We start from the raw sequence: 18,227 nt of genomic DNA, 5'->3' as shown, positions 1-18,227 counted from the left end.
GCTTTTGTGGGTCACAGGTAGTATCAGTGTGGATAGGTAACATTGTAATATATAACGGATGGAAAAGATAATTGCTTTTGTGTTAATGTCAAGGTTTTCAGGTTTAAACCAGTGTTTTATAATTACTAGCCTTGAAAACTTAAAAACACAATGGAAAAATTGAAGAAACTTTCTTCCTAGTTTTTAATAAAAATAACTTCTGACATTTAAACAGCTCAATTAACTGTTTCCTTATAAATTCTAAACAAAATTATATTGCTTATCTACGGTCACTACAATATAATATAGGTCATTGGTAGAGACAGAGATATTTTTTGGGTCTCACCCTTCATCCCTTTTCTGTCCTCCATTGCTCTCCTTTTTCACCAGTCCTGGTTCTAAGATGCTCACATGCCAAAGTGGGAGCCAGATTTGGCCAGTAGTTATTATATCGCTTGTATTACCACTGCATTGCAAAGTGGTATATTGATAAGAACAGTATAGTACAGTAGTCACAGGCATTCTTAAATCTCAGCTTTGCCACTTACTGGCTGTGACACTAAGCCTCTGAAAGTCTGTTTACTCTCCTGCTAAGAAATATATTATACCCACTTACCTCTTAGGATTAATAGGAACATTACATAAATTAATAGAAGGTAAAGTGCTTATTGACTTTTAGTAAGCACCTTAGTGAATGTGGGTTGTTGTTGGGTTTTTTTTTTTCTTTTTAAATGAGACAGAGTCTCACTCTTTTGCACAGGCTGGAGTGCAGTGGTGCAATCTCAGCTCACTGCAACCTCCACCTCTCGAGTTCAAGTGATTCTCTTGCCTCAGCCTCCTGAGTATACTGGGATTACAGGTATGCACCACCACGCCTGGCTAATTTTTGTATTTTTAGTAGAGACGGGGTTTCACCATGTTGGTCAGGCTGGCCTCAAACTCCTGACCTCGTGATCTGCCTGCCTCGGCCTCCCAAAGTGCTGGGATTACAGGTGTGAGCCACCGCACCCGGCTGGTTGTTGTTTTTAATTGTTAAGTGTTGTGATACAGGATTGGGTCAAGACCAAGGTGAGAGTTTTCCTAATTTACTGCCTAGTGAATCAGAAAAGGCTTTTGTATAAAACATAACTTTTTAGCTGAGTCTTTAAGGTTGCTAAGGAGCATTTCACATGGCAGAGAGGTTAAGACATTTCATTTTGAGAGCTGGGTGTACAAAAGGCATAGAACAATGTAAGAGCATATGTATCTCATAAAATAAGAGACGTTGGCGAGCTACAAAGTAGTTTAATTTGTTCATTCTCACGAAGCTATTCTGAGGAACAAGTGAGATGAGATCTCTGAAATAACTTTGTAAGCTATGAAGCATTAAAAAATGGCACTCTTTTTATATTCATTTCATTATCTGAACAAGTAACAAATGGAAAATGGAGCGTAATATAGGGAAATTGTCACTGTAAGAATATATATTGAGATAACAATTGGTGAGAAAATAAAAAGGGACTGGATATTTGGAAGGGAAGAATTTTGCCTACCCAAATGATAATTAGGTTATAACATAGGATTAACATGCATTTTATAATTTAAATTCGAATAGGATATATTTTAGGGAGTATAAATTGATTTATTGAATGTCTCAATTGTGTTATGAAAAATTTATTGGATTTAGAATCATAATCCATGATTCTGCCATTTGACCAATCATATCAGGCTCTGTCAACTTCACCTTCCTCATCTGTAAATCTCCATCTCATATTTTATTGTAAAGATTAATATGGAGAAGTGAAAATGCTCTTATTATTTTTTAATGAATTTCACTATAGTTTAAAAAGTCACTCTTCAAAAACCTTGTATTCACTATAATATTTTGCTTCAGATTCCATGGGAAAACCATAATAAAAATGAAAAGTTTTAATAATAAAATATAGGTAGCCTTTTGCCTGTAAAAATTACAAAGTGTGAGTGGATTAGGTTCTTTTACAAAGAAAGAAAGTGGTTTCGGTACTTTTAAAGAAAATTTAATTCTCTTTCATGTGTGTAATAATGCTGGTAGATTTTGGTTAATTTTTTTAGGACAAGGCAATTTTAAACAGTCCCTAGTTGTTGCCATATATTTTTGCCTTTTAAAGAGTGAAACTATCAGCTGGGCGCGGTGGCTCATGCCTGTAATCCCAGCACTTGGTAGGCCAAGGCAGGCAGATCACAAGGTCAGGAGATCGAGACCAGCCTAGCTAACATGGTGAAACCCTGTCTCTACTAAAAATACAAAAAATTAGCTGGACGTGGTGGCGGGTGCCTGTAGTCTCAGCTACTTGGGAGGCTGAGGCAGGAGAATGGTGTGAACCCGGGAGGCGGAGCTTGTAGTGAGCCAATATTGTGCCACCGCACTCGCGCCTGGGCGACAGAGCGAGACTCCGTCTCAAAAAAAAAAAAAAAAGCAGTGAAACTATCTCAAGGGTGTATCAAGGGTGTGTAGAAAGGTGGGATTAGTTGGTTACTTTCTAAGTAAGTATGTGGGAAAGAAGACTCTAACTCATTATAAGCCTTAATTTTTGTAGCATATTTTAAAAGGTATGTTCCACCCAAGTTCTCAGTATATGTGAACATGGTTGCGTTTATGAAATTCAGTAACTTAGAATTCTCTTTACAAAAGAGGATTTATAGCCGGCCGGGCGCGGTGGCTCAGGCCTGTAATCCCAGCACTTTGGGAGGCTGAGGTGGGCGGATCATGAGGTCAGGAGATAGAGACCATCCTGGCTAACACGGTGAAACCCTGTCTCTACTAAAAATACAAGAAAATCAGCTGGGTGTGGTGGCGGGAGCCTGTAATCCCAGCTGCTGGGGAGGCTGAGGCAGGAGAATGGCGTGAACCCTGGGAGGCGGAGCTTGCAGTGAGCTGAGATCACGCCACTGCACTCCAGTCTGGGCGACAGAGCGAGACTCTGTCTCAAAAAAGACAAAGAAAAAAAAAAAGATGATTTATAGATTAATCAATAATTTGCTTACAAATTCTAAAACAAATGTTGTTTTTCTAAACAAAACAAATGTAGAATTATGTCAAGAAAAATTTGGAATTACAAAGAAATGTTTATAAAAAGATAATTTTTCTAACAGTTGAATCAGAAGTATTATTTTTGTTCTGTAATTTTCTTGGCTCTATGTCTTTTTTTCTGTTTTTGTTGCTTAGTCAAAGCACACATCTTGTAGCTAATTTTGCTGTAAACTTAATGGTTGCTCTTCTTTTAAGTCTGTCTGTCATCTTCTCTTATAAGTACTCTTTTTTTTTTTTTTTTTTGTGACAGAGTCTTGCTCTTGTTGCCCAGGCTGGAGTGCAGTGGCGTGATCTTAGCTCACTGCAGCCTTGAACTCTTGGGCCCAAGCATGCTTCCTGCTTTAGCCTCTTGGGTAGCTAGGTCTATAGGTGCATACCGCCATGCCTGGCTAATTTGTTTTTCTTTTGGTAGAGATAGGGTCTTGCTATATTGCCCAGGCTGGTCTTTAACTCCTGACCTCAAGTAATCTTTCTGTCTCAGCCTCACAGAGTGCTGGGATTCCAGGTGTGAGCTGCTGCACCTGGCCTCTCTTATACATACTTTTATCATCTTTCTGGACACTGCTTTTCCATAGTATATTACCGTTTGATAAGTAACATTAGCTTACTTTTTCTTAGACAAATATTCAAGAACCTTTATTGCTGCGTTTCCCATGTTAGGGAATGCAGCAATAAAGATCTTTTATCCCCTGTGAAATAATAGGGTTTTGCTGTCACCCCACCTGAAACTTGTTTGCCTTTTCCTTCATGTCTTATACATTTATATAGAGCAGATGGCATGTATCATATGTATGTATTCCATGATTTTTCCCATCGCTTTTAAAACCAGGCTCAAACTTCATTGTATTTAGATGATCTTACTAGTTAGCTCCCCTTGACTTTGCTCATTTTTTAAAAAAATTGTGCCTTAAGAAATTTGACACACTTTTCTATTCATTCTGACTCATGCATTATGTTTTAACTTTCTTAGAAAGGTTTTTGTTGTTGTTGTTGTTGTTTGTTTAGTTGTGTGTATTTCATTTAGAGTATATTCTGTTTAAAGTATGAAGGCTTTGATTGTTCTTTCCTATTTCAGTATCATCCCCTTCCAGCACACTGCATATAAGTTCGTACACTAAAGGTCCACTAACTGACTCACCAGGTACTTACAGTAGCTTCTTATCCTGGCTGGATGTCTTACAGAATTTAGTTAAAATTCTGATCCATATTTTTTGCTTAAATATGTTTATTTAAAATGTTTAGTGTTAATTTTTACAACCCCACTGAGACCAGGCTTTGACATTAGATTAGGTTGGTTGATCCAGGTCTTTGATTAGAAGTGTTATTTTTATGTTTTATACTTGATAGCATTGAGTAAAATGACAAAATTTAAGGCAGGTGAGTGATAGCTTTAGATCATTTTTTAATACACCTAGAAAAAAAATTTGAATTAGTCTTAGCTTGTGACTCCAAAACTTGGTCTTTAACAAGAAGAGCATAAAAAGATGCAATCAATAGGTTAGGTGCATTAGAACAGTGGATGATATTGCCGTGCTAAAGCTCTTACCAACTATGAAATTGCACAGTGAAAAATCAAAGTTTGCATAGTATATTGTTACTCAAAATAATTTGTTGGTAGAAAGGTAGTTTCAGTTTTTAACTCAAATGGAAGAATATAAATATGTCACATAACCTAAAAAATCCAGTAGATTTTATTTTTTTTTTATGTCAACATTTGCTTGGCAATTTTTAAGTTGTATTAGTAGATTTTAGTTAAGTGGACCAATACTGAAATCACAAGTTAGTATGTAATGATTTAATTCTTGACTAGAACATTGTCACTGTTTTATATTTTAATATTGACTAAAATGTATAGTAGGAGACAGTACTGCTCCAAAGATTGTTCGAGTAATTGGAGTAATTAAAAATATTAGAAAAGGAAATAAATTGTTAAATTGATATTTTAGTCCTTGACAGAAAACTTGCTGAAAAAAGAACAAGACTATACTAAGTTAGAGGAGAAACATAATGAAGAATCTGTGAGTAAAAAGAATATTCAGGCAGCCCTTCATCAAAAAGACCTAGATTGTCAACAGCTTCAGTCAAGATTGTCTGCATCTGAAACCTCACTGCATAGAATACATGCAGAACTAAGTGAAAAAGGAGAAGCTACTCAAAAGCTCAAAGAAGAATTATCTGAGGTAGAGACCAAGTACCAGCATCTAAAGGCGGAGTTTAAGCAGCTACAACAACAGAGAGAAGAAAAGGAGCAGCATGGGTTACAACTCCAAAGTGAAATTAATCAAGTAAGAGCTGTTAATTTTATTTATTGTAATTCTCCCTCTGGTTTCTTCTTCGTGTACTTGATGGTTATTTGATCATAATATAGTTCATGTTGAAAAAATATTGTCATTTTAAAAGATTAACTCTTAATTTTTATATCCTATAGTGTTGTCAGATCTCATTTCTTTTAATTTCAGTTTCCTTTAAGAAAAAAATCATAATATCCATCTTACAGCTTTGTGGGGAAATGTTTATGAATTGATACTATAAATTGATTGCTTAGGGTGGTACCTGGAGCATGTAGGTACTCAATAGGTTTTAGCTATTATAATTAATTTGAATTGTTGACCATTCTTTCATTTGAAATTTTTTTTTTACTAAATTTTAAAAGCATCATTATTATAAAACAAATAGCATACAAATTGGATATTTTAAAAAAACGTGTTTTAAGGAAAATTTTTTTGAAAATAAATAAAAATTAGATATATTGTAGAAAGTAAATCAGCCCTAATGCTGCAGCTATTTTGTATAGGTAAATAATATATGAATTATATATATATGAAATATATATGATATATATTTAAATATTTATGAAATATATAATATATTTAAATATTTATGAAATATATAATATATTTATATATTTATGAAATATATTATATATATAATATATACACAATATATCATGATATTCATATGATATTGATATATAATTCATATATTATTCATATCATATATATTATATACAATTCATATATTATTTACCTATATAGCTCATATTTTGAACTATATTATTTACCTATACAAAAGTATTTTGTGTAGGTAAATCTAGCTTAAAGGCAAAAACTATTTTGTACAGGTTAATAATATAGTGGCTATCAGATGAAGTTTAATACAAGTTTTGACTTTGCCGTTAACTTAATTTTTTAATACCTGTGTTCTAATTATTGCTTTAGGTAACATTGAAAATTGTTTGAAAATGGAAATTGGGGGATATTCAAGTCTCAGCTACTTTTTTGATAATGTTCAGCTGTTTTTCTAAAATGGCAGTGATACTTTATTTTACTATAATTAATAATTTTCATGGCTTTCTATCCTTTAGTAATAATAGTAATAATGATTATGTTAGTAATTTAATGAGCTTCAGTTATATTTCAGAAATTAGAGTAAGCACTTCACATATGCTAATACTAATTTTTGAGTTTGGACTGTGAGTTCCATGATACAGTGAATCAGAAGAATTAAGAATATTTCTGTAACATGTCTTCTTCTTCCCTGTTTCTGCTGGCCCTGTCCTCCTTGTCTCACTCTTAAACCACTCTAACAACCGCTAACTGATCTGCCTTCCTTCTTGCCCCTGACAAATTGATCCTCTATATAGGCATCAGAGTAATCTATATTAAAGGGAAATCTTACCATGTTCCAAGCATGCTTTAAGCCCATTAATAACTCTTTATGGCCTAATGGATTAAGTTGAGGCCCCTTGTTATGACATGCACTATCCATAATGATCTTGTTGGCCCACATCCTCAGCAATTTACCCTTCTTTTCCTTATTCTTCACTGCAAGAATATGGAAGTGTCTTTAGTGTTTTCCTACATGCGTGCTGTGTCTTGCTTTTGTTGTATCATTCAGTCTTCTTGACCTGAAATATTCTTTTTATTCCTCTTCACCTTGATAGATACTATTTACTTGTCACTTTTTATAATTTTTTTTTTTTAAGGGAAATCATGTTCTTTATAGCAATGTGGATGGAGCTGGAGGCCATTGTCCTAAGCGAGCTAATATAGGAACAGAAAATCAAATGCCACATGTTCTCACTTAAAAGTGGGAGCTAAATATTAAGTACATGTGGACACAAAGAAGGGAACAACAGACAGCCAGGCCTGCTTGAGGGTGGAAGGTGGGAGGAGGGTGAGGATCGAAAAACTGCCTATTGGGTACTATGTTTATTACCTAGGTAATGAAATAATCTGTACACCAAACCCCTGTGACACGTAATTTACCTATATAACAAACCTGCACATGTATCCCTAAACCTAAAATAAAAGTTAAATATTTGAAAAAATTTAAAAAATATATTTAGGGGGTAAAAGTGCAGATTTCTTGCATGTATGTATTGTGTAATGTTGAAGTCTGGATTGTTACTGTACCCATTGCCCGTACAGTAACCATTGTACCCAACAGGTAATTTCTCAACCCTCACCCGCCCCCCCCCACACTCTCCCTAAAAATCCTTTCTAAACATGCCACTGCTTCCCCACACCCAAGATAGCTTAAGCATGTACATATCTTTAATATTTTACTTACACCATAATATAGTTTATTATCATAATTTATGTCTTTCTTTACTAGACTCTGAACTCTTCTGGTGCAAAGACCGTCTCTTACTCATTTTTTATTTTTACTGCCTGGCATTTTGCTTGATTTTTTTTTTTTTAAAGACAGAGTTTCACTTTGTCACCCAGGCTGGAGTGCAGTGGCATGATCTCGGCTCATTGCAACCTCCATTTTCCGGGTCCAAGCAATTCTCGTGCCTCAGCCTCCTGAGTAGCTGGGACTTCAGGCACATGCTACCACACCTGACTGACTTTCTGTATTTCAGTAGATATGGGGTTTCACCATGTTGCCCAGGCTGGTCTCGAACTCCTGAGCTCAGGCAATCCACCCTCCTCAGCCTCCCAAAGTGCTAGGATTACAGGCATGAGCCACCGTGCCCAGCCAGCATTTTGCTTGTTAATCTGCCTGTGTTTTAGTGAGTGAATGAATGAATAAATGTAAGCATTCATAATGGAAGGAAACTGAGCCATGGGGATATCAATGAATAACTTAAACTAACTTACATATTTGAGTTTTAGTTCAGATAAACAAATTTTGCATTTATGCTTTCTTTTTTTCTTTTTCTTTTCTTTTGAGATGGAGTCTCGCTTTGTCGCCTAGGCTGGAGTGCAGTGGCGAGATTTCAGCTCACTGCAACCTCTGCCACCCAAGTTCAAGCGATTCTCCTGCCACAGCCTCCTGAGTAGCTGGGATTTCAGGCCTGAGCCACTGTGCCTGGCTGCATTTATGCTTTCTAAAAGACACATCCCTCATTTACTAGGGGATACATAAATGAATAAGAAACAGTACCTACCTTTAATAATTGTGTAAATATCATGGAGAGGATAAGGCAAGTACTATCTATCATACTAAAGATTATGAGAATTATAATAAAAGGATTCTATATATTATGGGAAATTGGAAGAGTTTCTTTCTTCTGTTCCCCCCTCTTAGTACTTCAGCTGTTGTAATTTTTAATCCAATTATGTGATCAGGAAATCTTTGTGTTAGAGAGAGGTGGTACTTGGAATTGGGAATATTGGATAGGTTTTGACAGGTGGCAGTTTGAAAGCAGATGTGTCTTCCAGACAGAGGGATTAGTGAGAGCGAACTAGTGGCAAGAAAGTGTTGTAAGAGGCAGGAAGGAACACTGATTTGCTGTTAGGATAGCGTATGTATAACAGGGGTGGACTACTCGTGATGGTTCTTAACTCCCTTAGTTTTAATTGGGTGGCATTTGTAAAGTTAATGAAAGAGGGTCACCATATATATATATGATATATATACGTATATATATCTATATATATGATCTACATATATATATATCTATATATATGATCATTTCCTCTATTTTATTTAGAAATTATGTGCCAGTATGAGGACTTGGGAATGCACTGGGCACTATCCAATACCCAAATGTAAAAAGTTAACTGTAGTAGTTCTTGGCTATGGAAAACCAACAAGAATCACTGTGGAACTTTAAACAATACTGTAAAATAGATCTGAGTGTGTACTAAGTGTCTTAATTTTTAAGTTGTATTTTATTCTTTTAAGTTCCTGAAAATTCCGACACTTATATCCAAACAAGAGCCTGCATTTGTTTTAAGAGAGCAGTAATATAACACAAAAACAAAAATTGTGATGTTTAACCATAATTTTATGTGATTCATTATAATATATGATTAAAATTCAGTTGCAGTTAAAATTACTGTATAAAATCTTAGGTTTCCCCAAAGTATCATGAAAATTAAGATATTTTTTACTTATTTTGGTGAAAAGTAAAACATTGTTTGGAAAGTAGGTGGTGCTGTGTGTGTGTTTATACATATGTACATACATTTTTTTTTCTTTTTTTAAAGTTACATAGCAAACTTCTGGAGACAGAGCGCCAACTAGGGGAAGCTCATGGTAGGCTGAAGGAACAGAGACAGCTTTCAAGTGAAAAGTTGATGGATAAAGAACAGCAAGTGGCTGATTTACAACTCAAACTTTCTCGGTTGGAAGAGCAGGTAAGCTAGCATTTTCAATTTACTGATAGGCTTGAGGCATCTTTAACATGATTATGATTCATCAATCTGTTAATTGTCAGAGCTTTAATTGGACTTTTTAAAGTGCAAATTTATTGCTCTCCAGTAGCAACATCCTGCTTATTAACTTCATTAAGTCGTTTTGTTGTAATTGTATTCCCTGAAGTTCTCAACAGAAATGCACAAGGAAAACTACTCTTTCAGCTTTAGGCAGGAAAAATTCTGGGGGTGAACCCGTCAGGCTGCTAGAGTCTTCCTACTCAGGAAGGACTACTTCCTAATGAAACAGTAAACTATGAATTGCTGGTAAAGATCGTTAATGACATGTAGTTGGTATATATAAACTTTGAGTTTCCATTTAAGGATTTTTGCTTTTAAAAATTAAGCATATATTTGAATGTTATCCCTCATTAGACCTGGCAGTTGCCATAAATGATGCCTGTAATATAAAGTAAAAATTATTAAATTGCATCTTTATTGCAATTAAACACATTATTTTTTATTTTTAAGTTTTTAATTTTTAATTTAATTTTATTTGTTTTTGAGACAGGGTCTCACTCTGTCACCCTGGCTGGAGTGTAGTGGCATGATCTTGGCTCACTGCAACGTCCGCCTCCTGGGTTCAAGCAATTATCCCGCCTCAGTCTCCCCAGTAGGGACTAAAGGATGTGTGCCACTACGCCAGGCTAATATTTGTATTTTTTGGTAGAGATGGGGTTTTACCATATTGGCCAGGCTGGTCTCGAACTCCTGACCTCAAGTGATTTGCCTGCCTCGGCCTCCCAAAGTGCTGGGATTACGGGTATGAGCCACCACACCTGGCCAGAATTAAACACATATTCTATGATAAAATCTGCAGCTTCAGCAATAGATTTTCTTCTAGACCTAAAATCTTAGATGTGGTAGATGATCCTATTCTTTTCCAGTAAGTGATAATTATGACTATGAAGGAAAAAAATAAAAGAAATACTGATATGTGTTTTAAATTATTGTTAAAAATAATTTATATGTAATTAATTCCTTGATCATACTAGTTTACAAAAAAAAAATAATAAACTAAATGCCAGCCTGGAGAAAGATTTTTTTTTAGGATAAGCCTATTTATAGAAAATACTTTCTTTAACATGAGATTAAGATTCTATAAGTAATGAGGTACTGCTTTTTTTTTGTTTTTTTTTTTTGAGACGGAGTCTCTTTCTGTCACCCAGGTTGGAGTGCAGTGGCGCAATCTCAGCTCACTGCGACCTCTGCCTCTCAGGTTCAAGTGATTCTCCTGCCTCAGCCTCCTGAGTAGCTGGGACTACAGGCGTCTGCTACCACGCCCAGCTAATTTTTGTATTTTTTTTTTAGTAGAGACGGGGTTTCACCATATTGGCCAGGCTGGTTTCGAACTCCTGACCTTGTGATCCACCCACCTTGGCCTCCCAAAGTGCTGGAATTACAGGCATGAGCCACTGTGCTCAGCCGAGGTGTGCTTTTAAAGTTTATCTTATATATTCCTGAATTTTTTGTTCTGTTCAGACTTGAGAATTGAAGTAATGCCAGATACTTATGAATGATAGCATTATGCCTTTAAGTTCTCAATTGACAATCTACATTTTTTTAAGTTGAAGGAAAAAGTTACAAATTCTACAGAATTGCAGCATCAATTAGATAAAACAAAGCAACAGCATCAAGAACAACAGGCTCTTCAGCAGAGCACCACAGCAAAACTTCGAGAAGCTCAGGTAAACATTAGTTGCATTATTAGCCTTGTAAACACAAATTAATTACCATTACATAGAATATAAGAGAAAAAATAAAATTAATTAATCCAAATCATCATCCTTCTGTTGTGATAAAACTAGAAAATACGAAATACTTGATTGTGAGGGATTTTGATAATTTTGAAGTCTGGATAATCAGAAAATTCTTTTTCTTTTGATTACTATGTTGAGAAGTTTTTCCAACATAGTGTAAAATATTTATTATAAACAAATTTATTATGTATGTATTATATTTTATATATTAATTTACTTAAATTTATTAGATTTATCTATTAAATATGTTTAGTTAAATAAATTTATTTAAATTACTTATAAACAATTTATTCATTCTTGTTTATTATTGATTAAAATACAGTATTTGGAAAATCAAAAATGTTCAAATAAAATTTTCTGGCATCATTAGCCCAGTGAAGAAGAATATTTTGTATTTCCTTCAGTAGAACTTAGTATTTGTTGGTCATTTCTTTTCCTGCTTTGTAACCATCATCTGAACACTGGAATTGTAGGTGTAGAAAATATAATTGTTTGGGTTAAATTTATACAAAGTCTGCAGCATAGCTTAGAATATTGAAAGAAGTTTTCATTTTGTTATGGTAAGTGGAGGTTGCCCAAATGCTGAAATGAATTTGACTTTGATATTTTTTAATTCATTCTTTTTTTTTGAGACGGAGTCTTGCTCTTTCACCCAGGCTGGAGCTGGAGTGCAGCGGTGCTATCTCGGCTCACTGCAAGCTCTGCCTCCCAGGTTCACGCCATTCTCCTGCATCAGCCTCCCGGGTAGTAGCTGGGACTACAGGCGTCCACCACTGTGCCCGGCTAATTTTTTGTGTTTTTAGTAGAGACGGGGTTTTACCGTATTAGCCAGGATGGTCTCGATCTCCTGACCTCATGATCTGCCTGCCTCATCCTCCCAAAGTGCTGGGATTACAGGCATGAGCCACTGCGCCTGGCTTTAATTCATTCTTTTATTAATCACTGTGCTCAGCACTGTGACTAGACAGGGTGCTTGCCCTCTAGGAGATGGCAATCTAATGATATGTATGTAGAAACAATATTGTAGTTTGAGGGAGGCAATAAATAATATGCCCTTCTCTTCTGAGTTTGGAGAGTGGCATAGGAGTCAGATGGATAGAGATCAAAATACTGGATTCATTTATTTGTTCTTTTATTCAGTTAGTCAAAAAACATTTATTAACTTCTACTCTCAGCCAAGGAACTGATTTTGTGAACATAGCAGTGAACAAAACAGACAAAAATATCTGCTCTCATGGAGCTTAGTGAGAGAGGCAACGATAACCAAGGTAAATAGGCAAAACATATAGCATGTTAAATGGTGATAAGTGCTATAAAGATGAAGGAAGGAGGGATGGGGAGTTGGAAGTGTTTTGGGGAGGCCAAAGTCGGGGCTGCAGTGTTAGGTCTCTTTGAAAAGATGAAAGACCTGAAGGAAGGAGGAGCCTGTGATTCAGAGAGAAGAACATTAGTACGTTAAATGGTCCAAAGGCAGGAGCGTGTCTCAAGAATAACGGGAAGTCAGGGCTGGATGGGAGAGTGTTACAAGAGTTCAAAGGGGCAGGTCATAGAGCTCACAGGAGATCAGAACCTCTAGTTCCTCATAGGTAATTTTAAGGACTTTATTTTACTTTAAGTTGAGAAACCATTGGAGGGTTCTGAGCCTAGCGGTGAAATGATTTGACTTATGATTTCACAGAATTATTCTGGCTGATGTGTTGAGAGTAGACTGTACAGGTATGTAAGTAGAAGCATAGAAATTAGCTAAAAGGCTACTGCAATAATCCAGACAAGAAATGATGTAGCTTGGATTAGAGTGGTAGTGAGAAGTCAGATTCTAGTTATGCTTTGAAGGTAAAGCTGACTGATTTATTATAGAGTATTGAGAGAGAACACAAGGGTGACTCCAAGGATTTTAGTCTGGGTATTTGGAAGGATGGAGACCAGACAAAATGAAGATGGAGAATCCCACTGGATTTGGCAATATGGAGGTCATTGATGACCTTGATTAGGGTGATTTGCATAAAGAAGTGAGACAAAAGCCTGACTGGAGGGGGTTCAAGAGAGAACGGAAAGAAAAAAGTTTGATAGAGTGAATATAGATAATTCTAGGAGCTTTATTGTAAAGGTCAAGGAAGAAATGGCAATAGTAAAGCAAGTGTGAAGAATTTGGTATAAGTCAGCAGCCAAGTGGGCTTTCTTATACTGTACCCAGAATTAACTTTATTAAGTTAGCCGCAAAGCTAGAAATGGCAGCCTTTCACCCTTTTGCAGACAGGTTGTCTCTCAAACTGAGGGGACAGCAGGGACTCAGTTGAACATGGTTATTTGTTCCTTATTCTGCACTTTCCAATAAGTTTAAATTCTTATTCCCTGGGAAGGAATACAGAAAGGATGAAAGAGGGGCCAGGCAAAGTCCCTCATTATGGAAACATGAAAAGTCCTCACAGCTAACAAAGAGATGTAATGAGTCTAGTTCTAGGTGTGTATGTGTATATAAAATTATTATAGTAGCATAGAGAATAGTTACCTAAACCAAACAGAGTCTGGAAAAGAGCAGCCATGGAAAACTTTTTAAAAGTGACAATCTGAGCACAAAGGATGAGTAGATATTTCTGGGGTGCAAAGATGGTGGTAGTGAGAAGTTTACTCCAGATAGAAGTTACAAGGATAAAGCATACTGAAGCTAGTGTGAACTAAACTCTTAGGGGTTTTGGTGGACCTTAAAGTGTTAAGTTAGAGATTACTTAAAGAAGAAGTCAGAGCATTAGATATGGGTAAGTTTATAGCAGATCTCATGTGACATTTATATTTCAAGATGGAAAGATTTTGAAGATGGAAAGTATTGAAGGTCTTAAGAAAGAATTGCCATAGTCAGATTTGCTTTTTAAATAGATTATTCTTGTCGATGTGTGACAGATGGATTTGGGTGGGAATATTCTGGAATGAAATGAGTTAAAAGACTAATATATGCAGCAGTTCAGATGAAAAATAATAATGGTCTTAGTTCAAGCAGTTGTTGAAGTCATACGGACAAATGTGAGAAATACTTAGGAGGTAAAATAAATAAACAGCACTGGTTGACTTAATAGATAAAAGGGATGAGGGAGAAGGGGAATGACTTCCAGGTTGGTAGCGGTGGGTGCATGGTAAATGGAGGTGTCATCAGCTGTGTTAGTGAATGTGAGACAAATGGCCATCTCATAGGGGAATGTGATGTGTTCAGTCTAGGATGTGTCTTGAGGCACCAGTGCGGTATATTTAATATTAATTTAAAGCTTGGGGGAGGGAATCATGCTATATATGTTAACTGAGAGAGACATCAGAATATATGAAGTAAATGGAATTATTAGAGTAGATGTGATCAGCCAGAAGAGAGAGTATAGTGAGAAAAATAGATAATTGGTAACATAAGACTTCTGAGAAACACCAGCCCTTAAGGGATGACTGGGTAGAAGAAGAGCAGCCCAAGGAAGAGTGAGAATGGTCAGAGTAATTAAGAATAACCTGCAGAGTGGAAGCCAAAGGAATAGGAAGGGTTGAAAGTTAGGGGTAATCAGCACCTTCAAATGTGGGTTTGTGTGGTGGCGATGCTCAGTATGATAAATGAAAAATACCAATTAGATTAAGCAATTAAGAAGTAAATTGATAATGTTGCTAAACATAATTTCAGTAAAGTAATAGAGATGAAAATCTGATTGTCGATTAATGAGTAAATGAGAGATAAGGGAATTAGGAATGTAAATATAAATTATTTTTGAAATGTAAATGTAAATTGTTTAAAGACTGGGCAGAAACTGGAGAGAGATGTGTCGTGGGGAATGTTTTTGAGAATAAGAGAGACCTGGACATGTCTATAGTCTAGGACAAAGGGATTCATAGGGAGGGAGTTATTAAGGATATTGGGGGAGAGGCAACTGAGGGAATAAGGTATTGTTAAGAAGCTACGACGTTACTGATACAATGCGGGAGGGTGAAATGGAACTCATCCACTGAAGCTTGAGGAAAGGAGGTAAATATGGAGTGGGGTATATATACATAGCTCCATATATCTATATATATAATTATATGTATATATAGTTATATGTATATCTACATATGTCTTGTGGATCAGAAGAGTAGTAGGAGATGAGTTTAGAGCATTAGAAAAAGAATGTGGTTAATTGAAGGTTTTTTTGTTAAATTCGAGTTTATAGTATATAGATTTATATTATTAAACATGGTTCTAATTAATTATATGTGTACATAATTACATATACATATATAATTTTATATAAAATTATTTTTGGAAAATCAAGATTGATCATTCCTGAAAATCTCATGTTTCTTGATAAAGTTGGAGATAGTAAGAGCTGAATATCAGGCAAGCAGAGATTGAGAATGTAGAGATAATATGGAATCTTTTAAGTAGTTATTGAGGGGAATGTTTGAGGGTGAGGACCTCATTCAAATAAAAAGATCAACAAGATAATTCTGAGTATATACTGTGATGGAGGTTGAAACCGGAACCAGAAATTTGTAGTAGCACCAATCTATGGAGCTTTGTGATTTTACTTTGTGATTTTACAGTGCTTAGAAGTAAAGGAATGGAGAATTGGGCTATTTTGAGAGTGGCTATTGGAAATTTTTGGGTGAAAGGAAATGGACAATGTGGATGAAAGAATAGTTAAGGTTAGTTCATATCTACATAGGAAGTTCAGGAAGAAAAGCTAGGCATATGCTGAATACATTAGAAGGAAATTGACGTCTCTGACATTGAATAACAGAAATTAGGTCATTAAGTTGGAAGGCAGTGAGTTGTGGTCATACAGTAGGATAGTTAGAAATTTCTAGCTGGAAGAATTTCAGATGGTTACAAATCCTATATGAGGGGGTGAAATGTGGAATGAGTAAAGGTCCAGGAATTAAGATGATATAAATGTTGAGGCTATGCTCTTAATTATCTATGTATTTTGTATTTCCCAGGAAATTGGCAGAAATTGGGATTGAGAGAAAGACTAAATCAGGTCTCAAGTCTTCAGTGAATGAGGTAGGGATTTAATAGATGATAGCAACAAAAAGTAGAGAGTAGAATAAGTAAATGGCATACTCCCCAGAGCAGCACAAAGCTTTCACATGAGGGAGAGAGTAATGGCAGTGAAATACCAAGAAAAGGTAACCCTCCTCTACTTGCCCAGTGGAATAGACGTTACCGACCAGGGCAGGGTGAGGGGTGAGGGAGAATTGGCATCTGTAAAGGGAGAATCAAATTTCAGTTAAGGTTTGAAAACAGTGTGACTTTACATATATATATATATATATATATATATATATATATATATGTACTTTAAGCTCTGGGATACTTGTGCAGAATGAGCAGGTTTGTTACATAGTTACACATGTACCATGGTGGTTTTCTGCATCCATCAACCTGTCGTCTAGGTTTTAAGCCCCGCATGCATTAGGTATTTGCTCTAATGCTCTCCCTCTCCTTGCCTCCAACCCCCGACAGGCCCCTGTGTGTGATGTTCCCCTCCCTCAGAGTGACTTTTATGGAAAGAAGCTTAGGCCTGGAATTCTGATTCCAGATTAGTGGAATGTAGAGAGAGGAGTTATCTATTGGTGGCGGGAACAGAGACTGAGAGGCAGAGAGGTTTGGTTGCCTTTTGTCATTTGACTAAAGCTTGGAAGGATGAGAAGTATGCTTGAAAGTGACTGATCTCAAATATTTTAATATTGGCACAAATCATGAGAGTACCACATGGTTGCTGGGTCTGTGTCAGCAGAGTGGTGTGAAAGTAAAAGAAGAGGGATCTCTTGCTATATGGATAGAAGAGTTCTTTTGGGGTATTGAAGTGAGCCTGCGTGTATATGTGATTTAGAGTGGAATCATTTATTTTTCTATTCATTCAGTGACTTTTTTAGAACATGTGTCAAATATCTTGGATATATCAATGACTGAGACACAAAAATCCTTTTCTAGAGTGTACATTTTAATGGGGGGTGGTTGGAGTGAGGCAGATCAGCATGACAAATAAGCAAATTATTTAGTGTGTTGGAAAGTAAGCACTATGGAAAGAAAATGATAACCAAGATAGGGAATATTGGGAAAGGCTGAAATTTTAAATGGAATGGTCAGAGTAGTCCTAATTAAGAAGGTGATGTTTGAACAAACAGTTGAACGGGGAGTAAACTATATAACTCTGTGGGGGAAGAGTTCCAGGCAGAAGGAACAGTTGGTACACTAAGGCTTTGAGGTGGGAGTGTGCCTAGTATGAGATTGAGTCTCATGTGTCTGAAATCAGGGTCAGAAAAAGAGTAGTAGCAGAAGGTCATATTAGAGTGTTAGGAAAAAAACGTGTTTAAGTGAGAGTTTTTTGTTAAATTCTAGCTTATAATGATATAGATTTATATTATTAAATATATAGTTCTAAGTACTTAACTAAATTTACCATATTAAAATGTAATAGTTTTAAAAAATGTAAGACTGAGAATTTGAGTGATAGAATTTATTATTAGTCATTTTATGTTTGAGGAATAACTTTTTAAGTTCTCTATTCTAAAAGTAGTAGTTTTCAATTCTTTACAGAATGATTTGGAACAAGTTCTACGTCAAATTGGCGATAAGGACCAAAAGATCCAGAACCTTGAAGCTTTATTACAGAAGAGTAAAGAAAATATTTCATTACTAGAAAAAGAAAGAGAAGATCTTTATGCAAAAATTCAGGCTGGCGAAGGAGAGACTGCTGTTCTTAACCAGTTACAAGAAAAAAACCATACACTACAGGAACAAGTAAGCTTGTAAAATATATTATATTTCTAAAATTTACTTCT

General features: G+C 35.7%; 1 protein-coding gene across 1 annotated transcript in view; it reads left to right on the top strand.

Moving 5' to 3' along the window:
* EEA1 (early endosome antigen 1) overlaps window positions 1-18,227 on the top strand; it is a 155,923-nt gene that overhangs the window by 90,905 nt on the left and 46,791 nt on the right. Inside the window, exons 11-14 of the mRNA XM_024257216.3 lie at window positions 4,975-5,313; window positions 9,469-9,618; window positions 11,244-11,363; window positions 17,983-18,186. Of these exons, the coding sequence (XP_024112984.2) occupies window positions 4,975-5,313; window positions 9,469-9,618; window positions 11,244-11,363; window positions 17,983-18,186 (813 nt within the window). The remainder of the gene's footprint in view (window positions 1-4,974; window positions 5,314-9,468; window positions 9,619-11,243; window positions 11,364-17,982; window positions 18,187-18,227) is intronic.

The sequence above is a fragment of the Pongo abelii genome, chromosome 10, assembly GCF_028885655.2.
Source record: "Pongo abelii isolate AG06213 chromosome 10, NHGRI_mPonAbe1-v2.0_pri, whole genome shotgun sequence".
NCBI lineage: Eukaryota > Metazoa > Chordata > Mammalia > Primates > Hominidae > Pongo > Pongo abelii.
Note: the sequence above shows the minus strand (reverse complement) of the source record. Positions and strands in the feature narration are given on the sequence as shown.